Source organism: Microcaecilia unicolor, chromosome 3 (genome assembly GCF_901765095.1).
Source record: "Microcaecilia unicolor chromosome 3, aMicUni1.1, whole genome shotgun sequence".
Classification (NCBI taxonomy): domain Eukaryota; kingdom Metazoa; phylum Chordata; class Amphibia; order Gymnophiona; family Siphonopidae; genus Microcaecilia; species Microcaecilia unicolor.
The window spans coordinates 192,280,445-192,308,223 of NC_044033.1; the positions used below are offsets into that span (position 1 = coordinate 192,280,445).

Consider the following 27,779-nt stretch of genomic DNA (forward strand, 5'->3'; position numbering starts at 1 on the left):
GGAGATGGGCACCCATCATGAACAGAGGGCTGCCTGGAGAGGACATATGTGGGCCTGAGTCCAAGTCACCACTTCCAGAATTGCCACTATGATCACAGAAGCTGGAGATAGTTCCAGACCCATGGGGCTTCAAGCAGCACAGGTTGTGCTTCTGGGCTTGCAGCTTGCCCATGCGCTCCTCCGTGAGAACCATCATCCCCTAAGCTGTATTGAAGCAGATACTAGGTATTCCAAATTCTGAGAGTCAGACAAGTGGCTCTTTGCCCGATTCACCACCCAGCCCCAAGTGCTCCAGGAGCTGGATGACCTAAGACATGATCGCTCTGAAGTCTGCGTTGGAGTCAGGTCAGATGAGCCAATCCAGGTAGGGATGAACTCAAATGTCATCGCTGCCGCCGCCACCACCACCACCTTGGAGAAGGTGTGAAGGGCTGTTGCCAAACCGAACGAAGGACCCAAAACTGAAAATGACAGCCTAGGATACAAAAGCATGAAGTGCTCTGCCCTCGAGGAAATATGCAAGGTAAGCCTCCGAAAGATCTAGAGAGGTCAGAAACTCGGCTGGAGGCAATAATGGATCATAATGTCTATATTTGAAAGCGTGGGGACTTTGAGGCTGGCATTTATCCCGGTTTAGGTTGAGGATGAGCTGGAAGGAGCTACCTTTCTTTGGGGCCACAAATAAATGGAGTAGAGACCTTGCCCCCACTCTATGCTGGAGAGTGACCAAGATGGCCTGGCATTTTGCAGCCAAGCCACAGAGCGAAACCATTATGGATTAGATGAGAAAACTCCAGAGCATAGCCCTGACTGATCACCTCAAAGACTCATTGGTCAGAAGTGACATAGGTTCACTCATGACTGAAGAGGGCTAGCGTGCTACTACTACTACTATCAACATTTCTAAAGCGCTAATAGACGTACGCTGCGCTGTACACTTGAACATGAAGAGACAGTCCCTGCTCGACAGAGCAACAGAGCTTGAGTGGAGGAGTGGCCTAGTGGTTAGGGTGGTGGACTTTGGTCCTGGGGAACTGAGTTCGATTCCCACTTCAGGCACAGGCAGCTCCTTGTGACTCTGGGCAAGTCACTTAACCCTCTATTGCCCCATGTAAGCCACATTGAGCCTGCCATGAGTGAGAAAGCGCGGGGTACAAATGTAACAAACAAACAAAAAAAAATTAGGACAGACAAAATAGGACAAACAAGAGATAAGGGAATATTAAAGTGAGGATGATAAAATAAGGCTTCTGAACAAGTGAATAAGGGTTAGGAGTTAAAAGCAGCATCAAAAAGGTGGGCTTTTAGCTTAGATTTGAAGACAGCCAGAGATGGAGCTTGACATACCAGCTCAGGAAGTCTATTCCAGGCATATGGTGCAGCAAGATAAAAGGAATGGAGTCTGGAGTTAACAGTGGAGGAGAAGGGTGCAGATAAGAGAGATTTACCCAGTGAATGGAGTTCCTGGGGAGGAATGTAGGAAGAGATGAGAGTGGAGAGGTAGAGGAGCTGCAGAGTGAATGCACTTATAGGTCAATAAGAGGAGTTTGAACTGTATGCGGAAATGGATAGGAAGCCAGTGAAGTGACTTGAGGAGAGGGCTAATATGAGCATAACGACACTGGCGGAATATTAGACGTGCAGCAGAATTTTGAACAGATTGAAGAGGAGAGAGATGGCTAAGTGGGAGACCTGTGAGAAGCAAGTTGCAATTGTCTAAGCGAGAGGTGATAAGAGTGTGGATGAGGGTTCTGGTAGTGTGCTCAGAAAGGAAAGCCGAATTTTGCTGATATTATAGAGAAAGAAACGACAGGTTTTAGCAGTCTGCTGAATATGTGCAGAGAAGGAGAGGGAGGAGTCGAAGATAACCCCAAGGTTACGAGCTGATGAGACAGGAAGGATGTTATCCACAGAAATAGAGAATGGGGGAGGAGGAGAGGTTGGTTTAGGGGGAAAGATAAGAAGCTCGGTCACGTTTAGTTTCAGATGGCACTGAGACATCCAGGCAGCAATGTCAGACAGGCAGGCTGATACTTTGGCCTGGATTTCGGCTGAGATTTCTGGTGTGGAGAGGTAGATCTGGGAGTCATCAGCATAAAGATAATACTGAAAACCATGGGATGAGATTAGAGTACCAAGGGAAGAAGTATAGATGGAGAAAAGAAGAGGTCCCAGGACAGATCCCTAAGGTACACCAACTGACAGTGGGATAGAAGTAGAGCAGGATTCACTAGAGTATACACTAAAGGTACGCTGGGAGAGATAAGAAGAAACCCAGGAAAGAACAGAGCGCTTAAATCCAAGCGAGGACAGCGTATCAAGGAGTAGGCTGTGATCAATGGTAATAAGTCACCTGGACTACTGTAAAGTGAATGATACATACCTGTAGCAGGTGTTCTCCGAGGACAGCAGGCTGATTGTTCTCACGACTGGGTGACGTCCGCGGCAGCCCCCACCAACCGGAAGAAGCTTCGCGGGCGGTCCGCACGCAGGGCACGCCCACTGCGCATGCGCGGCCGTCTTCCCACCCGTGCGTGACCGTTCCCGCCAGTTGAATGACAAGCAAAAAGATGAAACGCAACTCCAAAGGGGAGGAGGGAGGGTAGGTGAGAACAATCAGCCTGCTGTCCTCGGAGAACACCTGCTACAGGTATGTATCATTCACTTTCTCCGAGGACAAGCAGGCTGCTTGTTCTCACGACTGGCTCTCAGGCTCACTCAAAACAAGAACCCAGGTCAATGGACAGAAATTGACCTACGAAGAACAACTAACTGAGAGTGCAGCCTGACCAGAATAAATTCGGGTCCTGGAGGGTGGAGTTGGATTTAAGCCCCAAACAGATTCTGCAGCACCGACTGCCCGAACCGACTGTCGCGTCGGGTATCCTGCTGGAGGCAGTAATGTGATGTGAATGTGTGGACAGATGACCACGTCGCAGCCTTGCAGATCTCTTCAATAGTGGCTGACTTCAAGTGGGCTACTGACGCTGCCATGGCTCTAACACTATGAGCCGTGACATGACCCTCAAGAGCCAGCCCAGCCTGGGCGTAAGTGAAGGAAATGCAATCTGCTAGCCAATTGGTGCGTTTCCCGACAGCGACCCCTAGCCTGTTAGGGTCGAAAGAAACAAACAATTGGGCGGACTGTCTGTTGGGCTGTGTCCGCTCCAAGTAGAAGGCCAATGCTCTCTTGCAGTCCAATGTGTGCAACTGACGTTCAGCAGGGCGGGTATGCGGCCTGGGGAAGAATGTTGGCAAGACAATTGACTGGTTAAGATGGAACTCCGACACCACCTTCGGCAGGAACTTTGGGTGGGTGCGGAGCACTACTCTGTTGTGATGAAATTTGGTATATGGAGCGTGAGCTGCTAGGGCTTGAAGCTCACTGACCCTACGAGCTGAAGTAACTGCCACCAAGAAAATGACCTTCCAGGTCAAGTACTTCAGATGGCAGATATTCAGTGGCTCAAAAGGAGGTTTCATCAGCTGGGTGAGGACGACGTTGAGATCCCATGACACTGTAGGAGGCTTGATAGGGGGCTTTGACAAAAGCAAGCCTCTCATGAATCGAACGACTAAAGGCTCTCCAGAGATGGCTTTACCTTCCACACGATAATGGTAAGCACTAATCGCACTAAGGTGATTCCTTACTGAGTTGGTCTTGAGGCCAGACTCTGATAAGTGCAGAAGGTATTCAAGCAGGTTCTGTGCAGGGCAAGAACGAGGTTCTAGGGCCTTGCTCTCACACCAAACGACAAACCTCCTCCACTTGAAAAAGTAACTCTTTTTAGTGGAATCCTTCCTAGAGGCAAGCAAGACTACTACTACTACTACTACTACTATTTAGCATTTCTATAGCGCTACAAGGCATACGCAGCGCTGCACAAACATAGAAGACAGTCCCTGCTCAAAGAGCTTACAATCTAATAGACAAAAAATAAATAAAGTAAGCAAATCAAATCAATTAATGTGAACGGGAAGGAAGAGAGGAGGATAGGTGGAGGCGAGTGGTTACAAGTGGTTACGAGTCAAAAGCAATGTTAAAGAGGTGGGCTTTCAGTCTAGATTTAAAGGTGGCCAAGGATGGGGCAAGACGTAGGGGCTCAGGAAGTTTATTCCAGGCGTAGGGTGCAGCGAGACAGAAGGCGCGAAGTCTGGAGTTGGCAGTAGTGGAGAAGGGAACAGATAAGAAGGATTTATCCATGGAGCGGAGTGCACGGGAAGGGGTGTAGGGAAGGACGAGTGTGGAGAGATACTGGGGAGCAGCAGAGTGAATACATTTATAGGTTAGTAGAAGAAGTTTGAACAGGATGCGAAAACGGATAGGGAGCCAGTGAAGGGTCTTGAGGAGAGGGGTAGTATGAGTAAAGTGACCCTGGCGGAAGATGAGACGGGCAGCAGAGTTTTGAACCGACTGGAGAGGGGAGAGGTGACTAAGTGGGAGGCCAGCAAGAAGCAGATTGCAGTAGTCTAAACGAGAGGTGACAAGGGTGTGGATGAGGGTTTTGGTAGAGTGCTCGGAAAGAAAGGGGCGGATTTTACGGATGTTGTAAAGAAAGAAACGACAGGTCTTGGCGGTCTGCTGGATATGAGCAGAGAAGGAGAGAGAAGAGTCAAAGATGACCCCAAGGTTTCGAGCTGAGGAGACAGGGAGAATGAGAGCGCCATCAACAGAAATAGAAAACGGGGGGGAGCGGGGAGGTGGGTTTGGGGGGGAAAATGAGAAGCTCGGTTTTGGTCATATTTAATTTCAGGTGGCGTGAGACATCCAGACAGCAATGTCAGACAAGCACGCTGAAACTTTGGTTTGGATGCAAGGTGAGGTATCAGGGGTAGAAAGGTAGATTTGGGAGTCATCAGCATAGAGATGGTAGGAAAAGCCATGGGATGAGATTAATGAACCAAGGGAAGAAGTGTAGATAGAAAAGAGGAGGGGACCAAGAACAGAACCCTCAGGTACGCCGACAGGCAGAGGAATAGAAGTAGAAGAGGATCCACCAGAGTGAACACTAAAGGTGCGGAGGGAGAGGTAGGAAGAGAACCAGGAAAGGACAGAGCCCTGGAATCCAAGTGAGGACAGGGTATCGAGAAGTATGCTGTGATCGACAGTGTCAAAAGCAGCGGAAAGATCAAGAAGAATGAGGATGGAATATTGACCTCTGGATTTAGCCAGTAATAGGTCATTGGAGACTTTAGTAAGCGCAGTTTCGGTTGAGTGGAGAGGGCGAAAACCAGATTGTAGTGGGTCAAGAATAGCATGTGAGGAGAGAAAATCAAGGCAGCGGCGGTGAACAGCACGCTCAAGTAATTTGGAGAGAAAAGGAAGGAGGGAGATGGGTCGGTAATTAGAGGGACAAGTAGGGTCAAGTGAAGGCTTCTTAAGGAGCGGTGTGACCACAGCATGTTTAAAGGCAGCAGGGACAGTCGCAGTGGAAAGTGAGAGGTTGAGAATGTGACAGATAAAAGGAATAAGAGTAGGAGAGATGGCATTAAGAAGGTGGGTGGAAATGGGATCAGAGGAACAGGTGGTACATTTTGAGGAAGAAAGGAGAGTTCAATGTGGTGAACAGAAGTCGAGGATTAGAGCCAAGAGAGTTGGTCAGTTGGATATAATAATCCTGTTTGGCACGTAAAAGAGCAGATTGGAAGGAGGTCAGCATGAACTTAAAGTGTAAGAAATCAGCAAGGGCCCGAGATTTCCGCCAGAGGCGTTCGGCGGAGCGGGTACAGGAACGTAGGTAGCGGATATTAGAAGTCAGCCAAGGTTGGGGTTTTGTACGCCTTACAGGGCGGGTCATCAAAGGTGCAAGAGTGTCTAAGGCAGAGGATAGAGTATTGTTGTAAGAAGAAACAGCCTCGTTGATAGACGTGGATGGTGCCACAGTAGAGAGGAGGTTTGAAACATGGGAGGATAGAGATGAAGGGTCAATATCGTGAAGATTCCTAGATAAATTAGATAGGATTGGAGACACCCTCAGACAGACCCAACGCAGTGAAGTCTACGCCCTCAACATCCAGGCCGTGAGAGCCAGGGACTGAAGGTTGGGGTGCAGCAACGCTCCGTCGTTCTGCGAGATGAGAGTCGGAAAACACTCCAATCTCCACGGTTCTTCGGAGGACAACTCCAGAAGAAGAGGGAACCAGATCTGACGGGGCCAAAAGGGCACTATCAGAATCATGGTGCCGTGGTCTTGCTTGAGCTTCAGTAAGGTCTTCCCCACCAAAGGTATGGGAGGATAAGCATACAGGAGGCCGGTCCCCCAATGGAGGAGAAAGGCATCCGACGCTAGCCTGTCGTGTGCCTGTAGTCTGGAACAGAACAGAGGCAGCTTGTGGTTGGTCTGAGAGGCGAAAAGGTCCACCGAGGGGGTGCCCCACTCTCGGAAGATCTTGTGTACCACTCTGGAATGAAGCGACCACTCGTGCGGTTGCATGACTCTGCTCAGTCTGTCGGCCAGACTGTTGTTTACACCTGCCAGGTATGTGGCTTGGAGGAGCATGCCGAACTGGCAAGCCCAACGCCACATGCCGACGGCTTCCTGACACAAGGGGCAAGATCCAGTGCCCCCCTGCTTGTTGGTGTAATACATTGCAACCTGATTGTCTGTCCGAATTTGAATAATTTGGTAGGACAGCCGATCTCTGAAAGCCTTCAGTGCGTTCCAGATCGCTCGGAGCTCCAGGAGGTTGATCTGCAGATCCTTTTCCTGGAGGGACCACAGACCCTGGGTGTGAAGCCCATCGACATGAGCTCCCCACCCCAGGCGAGATGCATCCGTCGTCAGCACTTTCATGGGCTGCGGAATTTGGAATGGACATCCCAGGGTCAAATTGGTCCGGATGGTCCACCAGAGCAGTGAAGTGCGGCAGCTGGTGGAGAGGCGGATGACATCTTCTAGATTCCCGGTGGCCTGAAACCACTGGGAAGCTAGGGTCCATTGAGCAGATCTCATGTGAAGACGAGCCATGGGAGTCACATGAACTGTGGAGGCCATATGACCCAAAAGTCTCAACATCTGCCGAGCTGTGACCTGCTGAGACGCTCTGGTCTGCGAAGCCAGGGACAGGAGGTTGTTGGCCCTCGCTTCGGGAAGGAAGGCCTGAGCCGTCTGGGTATTCAGCAGAGCTCCTATGAATTCCAGAGACTGTGTTGGCTGGAGATGGGACTTTGGGTAATTTATCACAAACCCCAGCAGCTCCAGAAGTTGAATAGTGCACTGCATAGACCGGAGGGCTCCTGCCTCCGAGGTGCTCTTGACCAGCCAATCGTCGAGATATGGGAACACGTGCACTCCCAGCTTGCGTAGGTACGCTGCTACCACCACGAGACACTTTGTAAACACTCGTGGGGCAGAGGCGAGCCCAAAGGGCAGCACACAATACTGAAAGTGCCGTGCGCCCAGGCGGAATCTGAGATACTGTCTGTGAGCTGGCAGTATAAGAATGTGAGTGTATGCGTCCTTTAAATCCAGGGAACATAGCCAATCGTTTTTCTGAATCATTGGCAGAAGGGTGCCCAAGGAAAGCATCCTGAACTTTTCTTTGACCAGGAATTTGTTCAGGGCCTCTCAGGTCTAGGATGGGACGCATCCCCCCTGTTTTCTTTTCCACAAGGAAGTACCTGGAATAGAATCCCTGCCCTTCTTGCCCGGGTGGTACGGGCTCGACCGCATTGGCGCTGAGAAGGGCGGAGAGTTCCTCTGCAAGTACCTGCTTGTGATGGGAGCTGAAGGATTGAGCTCCCGGAGGACAATTTGGTGGTAGGGAGGCCAAATTCAGGGCGTATCCGCACCGCACTATTTGGAGAACCCACTGGTCGGAGGTTATGAGAGGCCACCTTTGGTGAAAAAATTTTAACCTCCCTCCGACCGGCAGATCGTCCGGTACAGACACTTTGAGGGTGGCTATGTTCCCGTGGATCCAGTCAAAAGCCCGTCCCCGGCTTTTGCTGTGGAGGCGCAGGGGGCTGCTTAGGCGCACGCTGTTGACGAGAACGAGCGCGCTGGGGCTGTCCCTGTGCCTGACGAGGCCTTCGGGCTGGCTGGGTGTACCTACGCGTTGCAAAAGAATAGGGCACAGCCTGCCGGGCCCGGGAAAAACGTCCACCTGCTGAGGTGGATGCTGAAGGCGCCCGGTGGGAGAGCTTGTCAAGGGCGGTTTCCCGCTTATGCAGTTGGTCCACCAGCTGCTCGACCTTCTCACCAAAAATATTATCCCCCCGGCAAGGGACGTCGGCCAGTCTCTGCTGGGTGCGGTTGTCCAGGTCAGAGGCACGCAGCCATGAGAGCCTGCGCATCACTATACCTTGGGCCGCAGCACGAGAAGCCACGTCACAGGTGTCATAGATACCCCTGGACAGGAACTTTCTACACGCCTTCAGCTGCCTGACCACCTCCTGATAAGGCCTGGACTGCTCCGGCGGGAGCTTACCGACCAGGTCCGCCAGTTGCTTCACATTGTTCCGCATGTGGATGCTCGTATAGAGCTGGTACGATTGGATGCGGGTCACGAGCATGGAGGATTGGTAGGCCTTCCTCCCAAACGAGTCCAGAGTGCGAGACTCCCGCCCCGGGGGCGCAGAGGCGGTATCCCTCGAACTCCGTGCCCTCTTGAGAGCAGAATCCACGACCGCCGAGTCATGGGGCAATTGGGGCCGCATTAACTCTGGGTCCGAGTGGATTCTGTACTGGGACTCTGCTTTCTTGGGAATGATGGGATTAGATAGTGGTCTCATCCAGTTCCGAAGCAGTGTCTCTTTGAGGACATTGTGCAACGGCACCGTGGAGGACTCTCTAGGTGGTGATGGATAGTCGATCATCTCAGCCCTCGGCTCATCCACAGAGACCACGGGGAAGGGAATGCAAATAGACATATCCCTTACAAAGGAGGCAAAGGAGAGGCTCTCAGGAGGCGAGAGCTTCCTCTCTGGTGAAGGCGTGGGGTCCGAGGGAAGACCCGCAGACTCCTCTGAGGAGAAATATCTGGGGTCTTCCTCTTCCCCCACGAGGCCTCTTCCTCAGTATCAGACATAAGCTCATGTAGCTGAGTCCTTAACCGGGCCCGGCTCGACGTCGAGGCACCGAGGCCTCGGTGTCGTCAAGCGGTGGACTCCCGCGCCGGCGGGGACGAAGCTCCCTCCATCAACGTCGACGGGGACTCCACCTGCGTGGCGGTCGAGACCGGCGCCGCAAGCGGCGGCGGTGTCGACGGCCTCGGCACCGGGCTAGAGCTCGCCGGTGCCACAGTCAACGGCGCCGAGGGCGCAAGCACCCCCGGCGCCGGCACAGCCTGGCGCATCAGCCCTTCCAGGATCCCCGGAAGGATGGCTCGGAGGCACTCGTCCAGGCCCGCTGCCGGGAAAGACGGGGGGGCCAGTAGAGGTGTCGGTGCCGGAAGCTGCTCGGGTCCAGGAGACTGCACCGAAGTGCTGGGACCCTGACGTGTCGGTACCTCCACTACCGAAGGGGATCTCTCCTCTCGACGCGGACGCTTCGGCGTCAACCCCTCGCCGGTACCGAGAGCCGGATGCATCGAAGGCGACCGATGACGGTGCTTCTTAGATTTCTTGAGGTGCCCGTCATCGGTGCCAGGTGGAATGGAGGAGGAGGAGGTCGATCCCCCTCGGTCTCGAGGAACCGGGTCAGACAGGGTTCGGTCCCGAGGGCCATGGGCCGAGGGAGTGACCGGGGCCGATTGCCCACACGGCCTCTCACCCCTACCCTCACCGGAGGACAGGCGGGCCGACGGGACCTGTGCTCCTGGGGTCATTGCCATCGGTGCCGATTTCGCGGGCATCGATACCGGTACCGAAGTACCGGCCGTCGATACCAATGCCGTCGAGGTCGACGTCGAGGGGCCGGCGCAAGTTCCAAAAAGACGGTCCCAAAGAACTTGCCTCGCAACCTGAGTCCGTTTCCGGAGACCAAGACACAAAGAACACGACTTGATATTGTGCTCCGGCCCGAGGCACTGGAGGCACCAAGCGTGGGTGTCGGTCTGCGAGATAGGCCGGCCGCACCGACCACACTTCTTAAATCCACTCGGGACCTTCGAGGACATCGACGGAAAAATCGCGTCGGCGAAGTTAAAGTCGTCGATGGTGGCGGTAAATCACACCTCGAAAAATAATCGACCGCGCGGCCACAAGGCGACGCCCCCGCTAGAAAACGAGAGAAAATAAAGCGCGTGCTCTTTTTTTTTTTTTTTTTAAATGTGAAAGGAAAAAACTGGAGCGCGCGGCAACAGAAACAAAAAATAAACAAATTCGCGAACAACGCAACGGTTTTCCGGAGCTGACTAAGAGAGAGCGGCAGTCGCACAACTCTCTCCAGGCGCGGAAAAGAAAAGACTGGCGGGAATGGTCACGCACGGGCGGGAAGACGGCCGCGCATGCGCGGTGGGCGTGCCCTGCGTGCGGACCGCCCGCAAAGCTTCTTCCGGTTGGTGGGGGCTGCTGCGGACGTCACCCAGTCGTGAGAACAAGCAGCCTGCTTGTCCTCGGAGAATGCACTATACGCCGGCTGCAAAGAACAAACTATCAAAAAACTCCAAACAGCCCAGAATACAGCCGCCAGACTCATATTTGGAAAAAATAAATATGAACGTGCTAAACCCTTAAAAGAAAAACTCCATTGGCTCCCACTCAAAGAACGTGTGAGTTCAAGATCTGCATGATAGTACACAAAATTATACATGCAGACGCCCCAATATACATGCTAAATTATGTGGACCTGCCTCCCAGAAACGCTGCAAGATCATCCCGCAATATCACAATCTGCACTTCCCCAGCTGCAAAGGACTGAAATACAAACTGACACATGCCACCACCTTCTCCTACTTGAGCACGCAGCTATGGAATGATCTACCTACAGACCTGAAAGCTATTGACGAATTAACTAACTTCCGCAAATCTCTTAAAACTCATCTTTTCCAAAAGGCCTACAAGGAAAATACATAGCCTACAAACTACTTCAACAAATCACACAATTACCACAGCTCACCTCTAACTTACCTAACACCTATCCTCCCCCTCCCAATCTTTAAACAGCAAAAATTGTACTTGTCATCAAGAAACGACTATGCTTATCTTCTATTACCAACATTCAAACTATAAGAAATGTACCTGTTAACACGAAATGATTATGTAATAACCACACTCTGTAAGCCACTTTGAGCCTACAAATAGGTGGGAAAAGGTGGGATACAAATGCAATAAATAAATAAATAAATCAACAGTGTCAAAAGCAGCAGATAGATCAAGAAGGATGAGGACAGAATAGAGACCTTTGGATCTGGCCAGGAACAGATCATTGGAGACTTTAGCAAGCGCTGTTTCAATTGAATGAAGGGGGCGAAAGCCAGATTGAAGTGGATCAAGAATAGCTTGAGATGAAAGAAAGTCAAGGCAACGGCGGTGAACAGCACATTCAAGTGTCTTGGATAGGAAAGGGAGGAGGGAGATGGGGCGATAGTTGGAAGGACAGGTAGGGTCCAATGAAGGTTTTTTAAGGAGTGGTGTGACAACGGCATGTTTGAAGGCATCAGGAACAGTCGTAGTGGACAGTGAAAGATTGAGGATATGACAGATAATAGTGTTAAGTAAATGGGTGGGAATAGGATCTGATGAACAGGTAGTTAGTTTTGAGGAGGAAATAAGATGTGTAGTTTCCTCTTCAGTGATTTCAGAAAAGGAAGAAAAGGAGGCAGGGGTTGGAGGGTTGAGAGAATGGACTAAGGGAAGAAGAGGTGGAGGTGACCTGGTTGAGAATTCAAGTTTAATCTTGTGAACCTTATCATGAAAGAACTCAGCCAGAGTCTGGGGGGAAAGTGAAGGTGGGGGGTTGGAGGTGAAGGCACTTTGAGGAGAGAGGTCAGTGTGGCAAAGAGACGACGAGGGTTTGAGCCAAGAGAATTTGTCAACTGGATGTAATAGTCCTGTTTGGCAAGTAAAAGAGCAGACTGGAAGGAGGTCAGCAAAAATTTGAAATGTATGAAGTCAGCATGGGCACGGGATTTCAGCCAAAGGCGTTCGGCAGAGCGGGCACAGGAACGTAGGTAGCAGATTCTAGAGGTCAGTCAAGGCTGGGGTTTGGTACGTTTTACAGAACGGGGAATGGGAGGAGCGAGAGTATCCAGAGCAGAGGAGAGAATAGTATTATAGGAAGAGACAGCCTCATTGACAGACTTGGATAACATAGTGGTAGAGAAGAGATATGAAACACTGGAGGACACAGTAGAAGGGTCAGTAGCCTGAAGATTCCTAAATATATTGGTTAAGATTGGACGGGGCTGGGGAGGAGGGTGTTTAAGTGTGAAAGTTATCAGATGATGGTCAGAGAGGGAAAGAGTTGAGGCACAGAAACTGGAGAGTGAGCAGTTTGAGAAGGGGATAAGATCAAGACAGTGGCCATTCTGGTGAGTGGGGGCAGTGGAGCACAGCGTGGCCCACTGCCCCCACCCACCCCAGCGTGCCCCCTATTCAAGCCAGTGAGGGGCCCAGCATAGCCTCATTGTGCAACTCAGGTGCCCCAGAATCTCTTAACCTCTTAGGAATATGGCTTGAAGGGCTTACTGGGACTTGGAGCAGGCCTGAGCTGACATCTACTGAAACAGGTCTCTTTCCCTAGGACAAGGCTTGGCTGAATAGGCATGCTGAAATGCTTTCTTGCACAACTCAGGGATCCAAAGAGAGCAGGCCTCCTCCAGGGTCTTGACCAGGTCTTCCCCAAAAGGCACCTAACCCAGACACTTCTTGGAGGCTGCATCCACCGTCCAGTGGCACAGCCAAAGGCACTTTTGAGCCACCACAACCAAGGTTACAGAATGGGAAGTTATTCACACTAAATCATAGAGGATATCCACCAGGAAATATCTGGGGACTCTGGTAGCTGCTGCAACCAGTGCAACATGGCTCAAGCTACACAGCTGCCACACATGACAGCCTACACGCCTGCCATAGTAGAGGAGAAGGCCACCTTGAGCTGCTGATCTACCTTTCTCATGCATTTCCTTGAGAGCCAAGCCTTTTTCATGGAGATGGCAATCTTCTTGGTCACAGCCATAACCAAAGCATCCATCTTGGGAAACCATCAATACCTCTGCACCTCCCCAGGAGGGATACAGCCTGTTCAGAACTTTGGACACCCAGAGGACTCCATCCAGGACCTCTCACCTGCCAACATTAACATTATGTAGGAGAATGCCTTGTAAAAAGCGGGGGGGGGGGGGGGGGGGGGGGGGGGGGGGGGCGGGGGAGGGGGGTAGTGCTTAAAGGGTCCTCGATAGGTCCTTCAGAATACAGTCCCCCTCCGTGGGTTTGGCCAAGGAGGCCAAAGTCAGATGCAGGGCCTTAGACACCAAATCAAAAAGGCAGCTGTATGACTGGGGAGTACTTCTCCTCTGAGAAGTGGGGGGGGGGGGGGGGGGAAGAGCTCTACCTCAAGTCAGAGTCACAGAGTGGCAGACTCCAAGAAGTTCTCTGCCTTATCATGCCCACTGAAGGACCTCCTGACAGCACATGGTCACCTCTGCACCTTTTAGCCCCAGGAATAGGACTTCCTGCACTTATGGAGGACAGCAGTAGAGACTAGCATTTGCTTAAGAAGCAGGACCACTTGCTGCAGCTAAATTGGAACGTCCCCCCTTCCTCCCCGGGCCTCAGGCTCTGGGTAGGTAAAAGGGACACTGACTCCCACCCTCTCCCCAGTGGGGGCCAAGACTGGTCCTGAGGCAGAAATACTGCAGCAGGACCTAAAATGGTTGCTGTTTCTGCCAAAAGCATCAGGACCACAGGTCTAGATTCCAAAGAATGAGCAGCCTCAGCTGACATCAGGAGAAATCCCACCAAGCCTGTTTCCCAAGTGCAGCGCTAGTCTGCTAGAATGTACCATTATGTGGCTGGTGTGCACAGACCTGTGCTGTGCACCTGGAGCCAACTGCAGCCTGGGACTCACTGGGCTTCTGTCACATCCCTGCCTGGCTTTCAGGTGTGGGTTCCCTTTTTAAGTCATTTGCTTTGATTTTTTTCTTAAGCTCTATCTTTATTACCCCAACATGGCAATAAATGTTAGACCAGGTAGCCCAGCTGGATTCAATTAAAGACTTCCTACATTTATTAATTGTAAAGAAAATGGTAGGGCTCCCCTGGTTACACCTAATAGTTAAAATACTATTTAATTGGCTGCGAGTAATGTCTTGCCCCCATCTGCTCTAATGATATAATAAGATTTTCTTTTTCTTTTCTTGGTTATGTTTCTTTTTACCTAATATCTGGATCCAACTGTACTGTGGACAAAGTTAATGGGGAAACATTTCCGTTGTTTGTATTTGTTTTATTTCCTTTTGTGAACATTTACGGATATTGCCTATGCATTTATGTTTGAAATGTAAATGTTAAAATTAATAAAAATATTGATTAAAAAAAAAAAAAAAAAAGACTTCCTATGGACTGTCTGGAGCTTTTGGAGCCCAGGGGATAGGGGCAAGGTGTGATGGGATGGGGACCCACTCACCCTGCAGCAAGGGCCCCCCTGGGGACCAAGACAAGTGCCTCATCAATTTATTGCCCATGGGCAATGACTGGAGGCTGCAGAGCCAAGCTCTGTACTCTACCAGGTCCAATCTGTGAACCGGAAACCAGGGAGCAAGGCCATTAGGGTCTACCAAGCAGTGCAGTCTTATCCTGACAGCTGGAAGCTAGGCCAAGGACCAGGTGCACCAGCCCACACTACCTACCATCTGCTGGAGGTAGAGAAAATACTGGAGTGTTCCACAGAGCATCAGCCTTTATATGGGTGAGGCCACTAGGAAAAGACAGTTTCTCTACCTCCATCTGCTTGTAGGTAGGGGAAACATACCCAATTGTACAGAATGGTGCAGCTGGACACTAGGGATACCTTTTTTTAAATATGATGCAGCAGCAAATATAAACCCACCTCCTGCACTGCAGCGGCGAGCAATCTCCCAATAAACCAGTCCTAGGGCATAGATGTCTGCACACTTGAAGGAATCAAAGTGCTTCATATTAATTGTCTCATCCAAGACTTCAGGAGCCATGTACCTGAATTGAAGAAAGAAAAAAAAAATATGAGTTTCTTTCCTAGAAAGTAACTGTGAAGAACTGCACTTACAGGCAGTGGGGAAAAGGTCTTGGTCCCTTTATTATCAGTGTGCCATAGCAATACATATAAGAAAGTTCAGTGACAAAAGTTCTAAACAATTATTACACTCTTTTGAGCTCACACACACACAAAGCTGGAGCTGCACTGCCATTTGGTACTTAATCTGTCACAAAAGGAGGAGGCAGGGGAATGCCAGAATAGGCTTTTGATGCAAACTAGGCTGATGTCTGAACTTTCATTTCCATACTGTGATTCACCGCTAGACGTGCAGTATCCCGCATACCGTTTGGTTCCAACCCTTTGATTTGGCGCAATATCAATGGTATCTGTGACAGAATCATGACGAACAGCAAGTCCAAGGTCAGCAATAGCACACGTGCCATTCTTCTTCACTAGAATGTTCTTAGATTTCAGATCTCTATGTGCAATTCCAGGCTTTCCTGTAAGAGAACACCCATTGATTGCTTGGGATTTCATGCTGTGTGAAAGATTTTTTCCCCAGTAGCGCAGTGCATGAATAATGACAAATTGATAAAGGTATTAGAATGAAATTAAGCATCCTAATATTTAGGCAACATATTTAATCACTGTGATATTAGTCATTTCATCTTATCCCTTAATTTCCATAAATAGATTAACATAAGGCTCATTAATAGCTTCCAGAAACCTGACCGTACTGTGACAATCTGCAAATCCAGCTTTATCCAGACTGCAAATCCTATGAAAGCAGTTCTAAAAATTCTCTGGTCAGTGTTGACTTGTATATGGCAGTCTCTTCTCCTTACCTCTATTTTCTTAGCTACTTTTCACTTGAATATACAATAGATTGGAGGAGGAAGAGGGTAGCTTTTAAAATCCACAAATCTCAAGGACACAATAAAAGTTCCCTCTTACCCTGTGTACCAACAATCTCCATATGCAGGTGTGCAAGCCCACTGGCAGCAGACAAGGCAAGTTTAATCATCCCCTCAATGGCTACAGTGTACCGATTCAGGTAATCGAAGAGTGAGCCATGCTCATGATAATCAGATACAAGCCACAGCTGAGTCCAGGTGCCATTATCTGAAGCAAAAGAAACACACAAGGGTCAGCAGCAGACAATGATCAAGGAGATACTTTTGAACACACACAGGAAAGGCAGAGAATCAAAAATTCCTCAGGACTTACCTGCCACGGATTAAGTGTATTCAGCATGTACTCTCCATCCATCTCTTCCTCCCCTCAGTACCTGTGCATGGTGTTTGTGTTTCTTTTCAGCTGAGCGTATACCACCCATTTTCAAACTGGTGCAGCCCTCTCACTCTCCATGTATTCCCACCCCTAGCAAACCTCTCCCCTTTCCTTCCTTCCTTCCCACCCATGCAAAAGGCATCTCTCCCATCTTCACTGCCCAGCTGCTGTTTCTCAAGGGGCCAACCAATGCTCAAAATGCGGCTGACTCCCTTCCAGAGAATGTCTGAAGTTCAAATAAGCTGTGGACACCTGGGCCACAACTGGAGGCCAAAGACGACACCCATCATTAGAATCTACTTGTCTAGTAAATGGATTTTGTAAAAATCCTAGACAAAAGGTGTTCCCTGCCCAAGCACCACAAACAAATGCTATAGCTGAAGAGCTGTTGTGAAAATCAACTTATAAAGTCAGTTGTAAAGATAAAGCCCCACCTAGGTACACTTCACAAAGAAAAGGGCAATGTTTGTAAAACATTACAAACTGATTCTAAAATAAGAGATTGTGCAGGACGACAAAATCCTTACCATAAGCAAAGCAACACAATGAAGAATTTTTACCTTTATTATCTGCTGCAATGAATCCCAGGATATTTTCATGCCGTAACATGACTGTCTGATAAATTTCTGCTTCCCTAAACCAAGAGCGCTCCTCACGCGAAGAGAATATCTTCACTGCCACATCACCTCCACGCCATCGGCCACGCCACACCTCTCCAAAGCGCCCTTTGCCGATAATCTCCTGCAGGACAATGGTTCTTGCTACAGTTCTCTGAACAAAGAGGGGCAATCCTGAAAAAAGAATTTAGACCTGAAGAGCAGAGCTAAATATCTTTAAGATTTCAAAGTCTGTATGGGAATCCGATTATATCTGAAATGTCTGACAGAGAATCTCATGAGAACAACATAACTACATGAAAATAATGTTAATGATTAGAAGAAAATCCATGCAAAATGTGTATCCATGCTACTTTAATCTGATTATACTATTTCCTGTATTATCAAAGTTAGATATGTCAAGGCAATCAAATACGGAATCACTAACAAAATCTACTCTGTCCATATACCCAGTAGTTTATGGACTGGTTTGTAGGGCTTTTTTTACATATATCTTAAAACTGAACTCTGACATAAGGCCCAATTAGTGAATAAAGTAACTTTGACAGTTATTTGGATGGGAGTTAGCATTAGCAAAAATGTTCAGAAAAAAGTTCTGGGAGGATAGCAACTTGTATATGAAGTCAAATACTTGAAAATAATTGGACCACAGCACACCTCTAACTTTTTATTTTTTATTTATGCATTTTTCAGTCCATACACAGCCAAAACCAAAACATACATTTCCATCATTTGGTTGACATAGCTTTTTACAAATGCATTAAACCACAACGCTTACAACCAAGAATTTCAACTGCAAACTGAGTCACCCCATCCTCCCTCCCCCTTCAGCCCTCCCCTTCTACCTATGTTGATGTCTGGTGAGTCTGTGTTCTCATTGAAGGATGACCAAGTATTATATAAGTCCCAAATCTTATGGTGCTGGGCTAATTGTCCTTTGCGCATTGCAGTAAGTTTGGACATCAACTGGATGGATTTAAATTTTTCCAGTACGGCTAATGTTTCCGGTAGCCGCGTTTTTTTCCACGACGATGCCAGGACCATCTTGCCTGCTACGAACACCTGCGTGGCGAACTGGTGTATATAGTTTTTAACTCATGGTGGTCTAAAATGTAGAAGACAATTGTCCATTTTCATCGGATATTCCGTGTCTGTCACCATATGCACAAAATCTACAATTTGCTCATGGTCTCTAGCCCCCCCCCCCCCCCCCCAAGCCCCGGATTCCAGGATTTGCTCTGATGTTTGCTGCCAAAGGCTCCATCACCAGAGCATAAAGCAGTGGTGATAATGCGCATTCCTGCCTGGTGCCTCTGTATAGTAAAAAGGGGCGTGACAGGACCCCATTGATCCGTACTGCAGCTGTCGGAGTCTTGTATATTAAATGCAACCATTCTGCGAACCTTCCCCCAATACCAGCCTTCTCCAGAACTGCAAAGAGAAATGGCCAGCTAACCCGGTGGAAGGCTTTTTCTGCGTCTAATGATAGTATGCATAAAGGAGTTTTAGTTATTTGTGCCCCTTGAATCATCTGCAGGGTTCTCCTTATGTTATCGAAAGTTTGGCGGTTCTGTACAAAGCCGGCCTGATCTTCATGAGTGAGTAATGGCAGATATTTCTGCGGTCCAGTGGCCAAGATCTTGGTAAAGATTTTATAGTCCACTCCCAGCAGTGAGATGGGTCTGTATGAACTACACAATTGGGGGTCCTTGTCTGGTTTAAGCAGGACTGTGATAGTCGCCAAGTTCCAAGTCGGCGGCAAGCCAGTGGTTTCATCTAGCGAATTGAAAACCTTAAGCATTAAGGGGTCAGTAATTTCCCAAAAAATTTTATAGAATTTATTGGTGAACCCATCTGGTCTCGGAGCTTTATTGGGGGACAGTCCCCTGATTGCCAGCTCTACCTCCTCTAATGTAATGCCCCCCCCCCCCCCCCCCCCCCCCCCCCCCAGGGTCTGATCAGTGTCTTCTGGGAGTTTAGGAAGTGCAATGTTCTCTAAATAGCTTATCACCTTCTCATAGCTTTGATCCACCTCTGGCTTATAAAGATTTTTGTAATATCCCCTAAAGGTGGATTCTAAAAATTAATGATCAGAATGTACTGTTCCTCCTGCATCCCGTAGTCCCCCAATCATATTTCTGCTTACGTGTTGTTTTAATTTATGGGCCAGTAGCCTACTAGGTTTATTACCAAATTCAAAATGTGACTGTCGCACTCGCTGCAATTGTTCTGCAATATCTGCTAATTCAAGATCATGCAACTGAGTGTGAAGCTCGTGTGCCCGTAACTTGAGGTTCGCTAGTCTCTGGCCCTTCCCCTGCTGTAGAAGCGCCTCAGTCTTGACCAATTGCTGTCATATTTCTGTTTCCTTTGCACAGCGTGCTTTCCACACCCGTGATTTCAATGCAATCAGGTGACCCCGTATCACTGCCTTAAAGCCTTCCCATAGAACAGTTGGGGAAACTTCCCCGTTGTCATTAAATTGGACATAATCTTTAATGAATTGTTCCACTTGAGATAAATTAATTGGGTCGGCCAGTAATGCATCATCAAGACGCCAAATGCGCTTCGTCTTATCAGGTCCCAGCGCACAAAGTTGTAATACCACCGGGGAATGATCAGACCAAGTGCAGGGTAATATTTGGTGAGCTCCAGCTAAGTTTAGGAGGGAGGCCTCTCCTAACCACATATCTATCCTGGATGATTGATGTACTGTTGAAAAGTATGTATAATTACGCAAAGTGGGGTTGTCCCTGCGCCAACAATCTATCAATTGCCAACGTGTTATGAAGTCTTGAAATTTCTGCCTATCTTGTCTGGCATAGTTTGTGTTGACTGAGGAGTTGTCTAATTGTGGATTTAATGTGAGATTAAAATACTCTCCTATTAACAAGGACCCCTCAATGTTTCTAGTGAGCAACTGGTCAAGCTCTTCAAAAAATTCTCCTTGGTTTACATTAGGCTCGTAAATATTTACCACTATGTATGCCCTTCCTGCAAACGCAAATACTACTAGTAGGTACCTCCCACCTTTATCTTTTATCACTTTCCGTATCTCCCAGGGCTTGGCTCCACTGAACGCTATTAAAACTCCCTTACTTTTCGTGTTATCACTACTAGAGGCCTTAGTGGATAACGGGGTATTGACTATGGTGGCATAGATGTTCATGTCGCGGTTTGAGATGGGTCTCTTGTACTAAACCAACATCTATCTGGAGCCTCAACAGCTCCCGAAATAGCAGCTGCCGTTTCCTACGGATATTTAATCCTCTTACATTCAGCAACAAACATTTAATATCACCCATTATCTCTCTATATAAAACGCACTTCCAACGTTCTAATGAAGCCTCACTTTCCCAACGTTCTAAAGTGAAGTGGCAGAGATAAGTTTACCCAACGTTCTAAAGTGAAGTGACTGAGATAAGTTTTCATCCATGAGTGTCTGCCCTGCCCACACGTCAAGCGTGATGACGTCGAGTGCGGAGCAATGACACTCAACGAATCACATCACCCACCCACCCTCCAACATCAAACAGCCCCCTCCCACCACATCCACACACCCGCCCCCCCCCCCTCCCACACACACATCCCTCCCTCCCTCCCAGTTCAGGGCCCATCACGCACCTCCCACCGAGTTGCAGACTCCCCCCTCCCTCAGATTTAAACACCTCCCCTCCGCATAAATGACCCTGCTCGGCGCATCAACACCCCCCCCACCACCCGAAGCACATCCACACACCCACCCACCCCCACACACGTCACTGCCTCCCTCCCAGTTCAAGGCCCATCACGCCCCTCCCACCCAGTTGCAGACTCCCCCCTCCCTCAGATTTAAACACCCCCCCTCCACGTTAATGACACCTGCACCCCCCTACCGCGGCAGTCTGGACACCACCCTTTCCTCCGAAATACTTCCCTTGAAGCCGTCGCGTACCTCTGCTGACGGATCTGAAGTTCTGTTCAGGCCATTTTCAGGACCTGTTCCTTTAATTTAAAGCTGGTGAAACGGGCTATTATATCTTTAGGTTTGTTATTACGTGCGGGGCCCAGCGCCCTATGCGCCCTCTTCAACTGAATAGTCTTGCTCTGAACCCCGTCACCATCCATCGACAACAGCTCACTGACCAGCTGTTTGATAACTTGTTCACTGTCCTGGTAGGTTGGGGTTTCCGGGAGACCCAGAAATCGCAAATTGTTGCGACGACCTCGGTTTTCCAAGTCCTTCAATTTATCAAGCAAGGCTAGTTGTTCGCCATGCATTTCAGCAATTTGTTGATGCAGAGACCCCAGCTCCTCACTGTGCACCTTTACATGGGTTTCAACTTCCTCTATGCGGCCTCCCAGCTCTCGTATCTCTCCCCTCAGTTCAGAGCCAAGTGTTGCCACTTCGGAGCGGAGGGCCTTCAGGTCCACACTGATTTCTTGTAGCCAGGTTTGCAGGTTTACGAGAGCCTCGTCTCCGGGACTTCCCGACGCTTGTTGTGCTAGCGCAGGCTCCCCTGTCTGGGAGCGCGACGTGTCCGCTGTGTCTACTGGTCCACGGCTCTCCGCCATTTTGCTTCCTTTCACTTGTGCTTCATTGGAGAAGGCGAAGCGTGACAAATCTACCGCCGTCGTCCTCGCGCTTTTATTCGTGGCGATGCCCCTCGAGCCCGCTAACATCTGCTCGCTTTTGCCACTTATCTGAGTTGCTGGGCTTCGTTATAACACTTAATTTTTCTGAGGGGAAGCAGGAGCTCTCGGTCTAAGCGACCATGCTGCTGGGTGATGCCACTTCCTCCATCACACCTCTAACTTTATTATCTTCTTGGGACTCATCCACTTAAATCTCAAAAGCCAGAAGATGAGGAAGTTTTCAGCCACCTATAGGTGCTGGCGAGATCTTGGTCATTAGACAACACTTCCATATGAGTTAGTGCTAACTCGGGGCTAAAAGGACTGATACATTCTCACCTATATATACTACAGCTTGAAGTAAACACAAAAAACACTTCCACGGACAATTCTTTCTGCTAGTTAACTCCATCTCTGCCCTTAACATAATCACAGGTTAGAAAGCGGTCAGCTAGGGCAGTAGCAGTGGTATGCACTACCACATAGAAAGGCCTAGATTCAATTCCCAACTCAGGTCCTCTGCTCCCAAAGGGTGGCCAGGGCTGGAGACACTTTGGAGGCAGCATTCACAGTCTCCAGGGGCCATGGAATCCTAGCCAATTGATCGTGGACTGTTTCAAGGCCCATTATTGCAGGATTCATGGTTATCCACAGTTCACTAAATGAGTGAGCTTTGGATCCATTAGGCTTCTGCAAGCATGCTTATGCAATATCAAATTTTACAGTTTGTCATTCTGGAGTATGGTTAACTTTTTTAATATAAAAGTAGGAAGAAAGGAAGACAAAGTTTGCTGAGTAGGTTTTAAGCCCTCTTTACAAGTGTGGCTCCTTCCCATTTTAACTCTGTCCAGAAGGGAGAAAAAAAATGGAAGTGCCAAATGGCTCTATTCTAGCAGGCTTTAATAACACTAGCAAAAACAAAATTATGCATAGAAGCTATGAATGCAAAAGAAAATGTCAAAGCTGCTCTGGTGACTCAACTGAGAGGGGCTTCAGTGGTACATCAGTAATCTAGAAATCAGCCCTTGGAGGTCAGCAGTTTTAAAACCACTGATTGTTGTGGACTGAATCTAATGTGAATATTCAATGCCAGGGTCATGTCTGTCTGGACACTGGCCTTAAATACCTGGGTCATCCAACGATCTGGAAGTTATGTGGGTGCTGGCCAATATTCAGCTGAGGCACCCACACAGCTAAGCGGGCAAACATAGGACTACCTTTTATGTGGTCCTGTTTGCTTAACTAAGCAGGCACTGTCAGAAAATATGGCCAGTGCCCACATAACAGTCAGCTCCTCACTCACTTTGCCCTGGCACTAATCGGACAGTGCTCAGGTGGGCAGAGCCGATATTCAGTGCCACTGCCTGCTTAAGTACTGCTAAATATGAGCAGCTGGCCTGCTCAGCGTGCTGAGCAGGAGCCTCTCCTTCCTATTTGAATGAATGTAAAACATAATGGGACCAATATTCACATGATTATCTATTTTACCTTTTCCCCCTTGACATATAGCATGTAAGGAATTTAAAGAAAGCTAAAGAGATTAACCAGCCCAAACTAGACTGCTACAGATTAAATATTGTTCTTATCTTAGAACAAGAAAACCAACTAAGATTCTGAATTTCAAGTTGTCTCTTGGCCACCAGAATCTTATCAGAGTCTTTCTTGTTCAAAAATATGACCAGAAGAAACCAAGAACCACCTGAAAAATGCCAATAATTAGTTTTCTGGCTGTTGCCTTTGTAAAATACTGCATGCATATCTTTCAGCTTGAAACCAAGAAAGGAAGCACTTTAAATCATCACTTGGCATAGATAAAGTCAGATGTTTCTACCTGAGCCAGATCCCGATGTCGAGAGGTCGTAAACCAGATCTGGGAGTGTTTTATCTTTGGAAATATACATCTCACAGGAGGGATCCTCCATATCCAGCCTCTGTCGATTGTGATACATGCGCTGATGATGATGGAACAGGAAAAGTGCCGCAATCAAAACAACACAAACCAGGAAAACAGGTACTGCAATTACAGCTGCCATCTCCACAGGGCCCAGGGTAGTAGGAAGCTCTTTGTCCTTTATGGGGCCTTCAACAGTTTAATGTTGTGGAAGGTTTGGGGAGAAGACAAACAGAGAAAAAGAAAAAGCAAACATTTAAAGGAACTGAGTGACTATACTGTGGATGAATTCAGATTCTTTTCAGATGGATGAAGATGAAATGATTCAAGATGGGTCACACAGATTTTATTCCCTCCTAGAACTTGAAACTACTGCTCTATTCTGAAACTTGGCTTCAAAATAGAGGAATCTAATCACACCTTACTACAGACATCAGGAAATGATTTCTGTATGTGTCAATCTAATAATCCTACAGAAAAATCACATTGCAAACCTAATTCTTCACAAAGTGTCCTCTATTTTAAACAATAAGAGTCTCAAGAACCACAGAGCTATATACAATGTGCTCCGATTTCTGCAATAACCACTGCATTGCCTGACTGCACTTTCAAACAGGATAAATTCCATTCTTGTTACCAATGATACAAGGAGGTAAGGGGTAAGAGGCAGAAACTCATTAAATTGAATTGAACTTCCCTGTAATATGTATACATTTTATTCTGGGACAAGTGGAGAGTTACATTTGTTCTAGCTCGTTAAGCAACAGGACTCATAAGTTTTGTAAAGGATATATTTAATCTTTGTAGCAATGTGATTACAACCACATTTTGCCATTTAAATGGACATGAACAGATCTTATTTGTGCTACCTGGCAAACCCCAGTATCTTGCAGCAGTCTTTACAAAATATACCCCCCCTCCCTCACATTACCACTAGCCCTATACCATACATATGTAATTGATTCAGGGACAGAAAATGTTTAGAAAATTTAGGTGCCAGCCAAAAACATTTTGTCCTTATTTTTTTGGTCTTAATAGTCTCTGTTCTTAAACATTTTTTCTTCTTTTTTCTACTTTATGCTTGGTTTTTTAAAAACTTTTCTTTGTTCTTCCATTCTCTCTGTTTCCTCTACAGATCCTTCTCATCACTTTCAGCTCCCCCCCCCCCCCCCCACATTTGAACACTCTCTCATCCTTTTCTATGTTGCTGCATACTCTCTCTACCACAACTGCACCACGTTCCTCTCACCATATTTCCCTGCTTCTAGCATGCACCTCCAAGTGTCTTCCCTGCTTCCAGGTATTCTGATCCCTTACCCGATGAACTCATCTTCTTCCACTCCTTTCTCTGGTCATCTAAGTGTTTTGGCAATGGGGCCAACCCTAGATCACAGTGGCAGCATAAGCCTCCTCTCTTCAGCATAGCATGTTTTGTGATCAGGATTTCCCCAGCTCTACTTATTAATGATTACAACTAAAAACATCATCTACCGAAGGGCTGTATTTAACTCCATGCATCAAACTGTCTTCTCTGAATTGGATATATCACTTTTCTGCTGTACAATCAAAGCGGTTTACAAATATATATGCAAGTACTTTTTTTTTTTTTTTTTTTTACTGTTAAGCAATTTCAAATTTCAATCGATACTATAATATCTGATATATAAAACTTGTAATTCATATACATAAATGTTCGTTATACTTTTTGCATATATGATTTCCATTTTGTAGTTGCACAATATATTATCATTTATGTGTTATGTTTTAATCATATGATTCTTTCAATTACATAATTTATTTTAGATATGTCACTATTGTTAATAATTTATGTTATTTATTATTTCATACTGAATTTTAATTTTCATGTTTTATGTAGATTTGACCCCTGATGCAGGTTTTGATGCCGAAACACTGCCCTGTCGGGTCGTTTTGAAGCTATTATTAAAGACTTCCTGATTTCCTCTTTAACCTGTCCTCACTTTTTTGTTCAGTGCTTTTTCTGTCCCAATTAGGCTCCCAATATGAGCTTTTGTATCTGGGGCAATGGAGGGTTAAGTGATTTGCTAAGAGTCACAAAGAGCTACAGTGATGAATGAGAAGGATTTGAAAGCATCTACTTACCACTGGGTGCCATGATGTTGATGCTGTTGCACATATTTGTGTAACAGCAATGTGTATTGCGTAAAGCCTCTGTACTGAGGCAGAAAAAGGGTTTTCCAGCTGGAACCAGTTCATTTGAAGGGATGCAAGTCCGGATGTGGTGCTCCTTCCCTTGGAGATTAGAGATGGAAACCATGCAAGCACCATCTGTTTCACAGGTGAAGTTTGTATGGCTACAACTTGAGCAGACGCAAGTCAAAGCTGTGAAAACACAATGATTACTACAGTGATGCACTTGTGAAAAAGAACAACCAAAGCAAGAAGCAAACAGAAATGAAGCAGGATGTGATAATGTTCTAACCAGGAGTTCCTAGAAAGGAATGAGTATATTCTATATCAGGGGTGTACCACCCTGGTTCTTGAGGGCCAAAAATGAGGTGAAATTTAGTCATACCTATTCATTTCCTGTTATCATCCTGAACTACTGGGTTGTTATTCTCGCCTATCAGCAGCAGATGAAGGTAGAGAAACTGATCTTTCCCAATGACATCATGGTGTGCTCAGTGGAAAGCTCCAGTATGCCTCTGACAAAGCAGTGAAAGGTCCAGAAATATCACCCATACCCCATCAACCACTGCAACTATAATAAATTCCATTTCTTTTATTATTGTTCTTCTTATTGTAAAACACCACTGGAGAGAAAGATGGGGATCTCCATGAGTCCCAACAACAGTAGTCTTCTAAGACAGGGTCTCATAATGGTACAGCCAGACTAAAGTGAAGAAAATTAACAGGCATGACTAAATTTCATCTTCTTTAGCGTGGCTGTACCATTCTGATCTACTTGGATGTACCAAAGCAGAACTCACTGGACGAGGGAAGACAAGGCCCTCTGAATGACGGATCTGCCAAAGTCTGAATGGGTTCTGGCATGCACATCCAGTCTGTAATGCTTCACAAAAGAATGCAGCAAAGTCCACGTCACCACCCCGCAGATAACCCACCTAGGCCTCTGCCAAGGAAGACACCAGTGTCTGGGTTGATTGAGCTCTCAACCTGGGAGGCGCTCTTATTCCTAGAAACGTAGGTCGCCTCCATGGTCGGCTTGATCCAAAGCACAGTGGAGGCCTTGGACACAGCCTCACCCTGCCTAGAGCCATGGAAGAAACAAAAAGATGATCCATGAGGCAAAACTCATTTGTCTCCTGTAAATATATGAGAACTCCGTGGACGTCCAGCTTGTGAAGATTCCAGGCAGTTCAGACCCCCATCTACAAAGGAGGGTCTACCTCCTGGTTTACATGAAAGGGGAGATCACCTTGGGAAGAAAGGAAGGAACAGTGCAGATGGACACAGACAGAGTCTTTTGAGAAGAAGAGAGACAGGGTTCCTGATAAGGAAGAGACTGAAGCTCCGACACTCTCCTGGCTGACTAAAGCACCACCAGGAACACAGTTTTCAAATGTCCTTATTCAAATCTGTCTCAGGGGTTCAAGGGGGCTTATAAGAGAACATTCAGTACTAAATTCAAATCCCACAAGAGAAGAGATGGACAAACAGAAAGACACAAGTGAGCGACCCCTTTAAAAAAAAAAACGAACAATGCCCCCATTAGCAGTTAGGAAAGTTCCAGGATTTTATATCAGAAAACAGAAAAGAGCTATCAGCTGAACCTTAAGCAAATTCAGTGCCAACCCGATTGAACTCTCACTGCAGAAACCCAAGGACTTTGGGAATCTTCAGTTTCTGAGCAGAAAGGGAACACTTGACTGTATCAATTCTCAAAGGCCTTCCAAACTAGGGAAGTGGAAGATTTGAGGGCCTCAAGTAAGGTGGAAACCACTGCAATGAAAATCTTTCCTTGCAGTTTGCTGCCCCTCAAAGGCCAAACAGTAAGCCAGAATGGATCTTGATCCTCCATTTCTACTGGACCCTGCTTGAGCAAGTCATGACCTCTGGGAAATGTAAAGTAGATTGTGGTATGCAGATCTGAATCATCTGTTAGTAGATAATCACCATGGCTAATCTGGGGCCACCATAAGGACCAGAAAGGGATGCTGTATTATCTTGCGCAGCACCCAGCCTATCCATGAGATAGAAAACTGGATTATCCCCATTGGCCCCCTGAGGAGCTGAAAGGCCATGACAGCCATTTTGACTGAGGAGCTGGCGTGGGCAAAAGTGACTGGGGATCATGTCTGTCTTGGC

At 47.6% G+C, this 27,779-nt stretch overlaps 1 protein-coding gene across 1 annotated transcript in view; it reads right to left on the reverse strand.

The window, feature by feature from the left end:
* The window catches only part of ACVR1B (activin A receptor type 1B), a 110,311-nt gene that overhangs the window by 25,315 nt on the left and 57,217 nt on the right, over positions 1-27,779 (reverse strand). Inside the window, exons 2-7 of the mRNA XM_030196858.1 lie at positions 25,593-25,832; positions 23,412-23,660; positions 16,910-17,140; positions 16,014-16,181; positions 15,403-15,559; positions 14,934-15,058 (exon numbers count right to left, since the gene is read on the reverse strand). Of these exons, the coding sequence (XP_030052718.1) occupies positions 14,934-15,058; positions 15,403-15,559; positions 16,014-16,181; positions 16,910-17,140; positions 23,412-23,660; positions 25,593-25,832 (1,170 nt within the window). The remainder of the gene's footprint in view (positions 1-14,933; positions 15,059-15,402; positions 15,560-16,013; positions 16,182-16,909; positions 17,141-23,411; positions 23,661-25,592; positions 25,833-27,779) is intronic.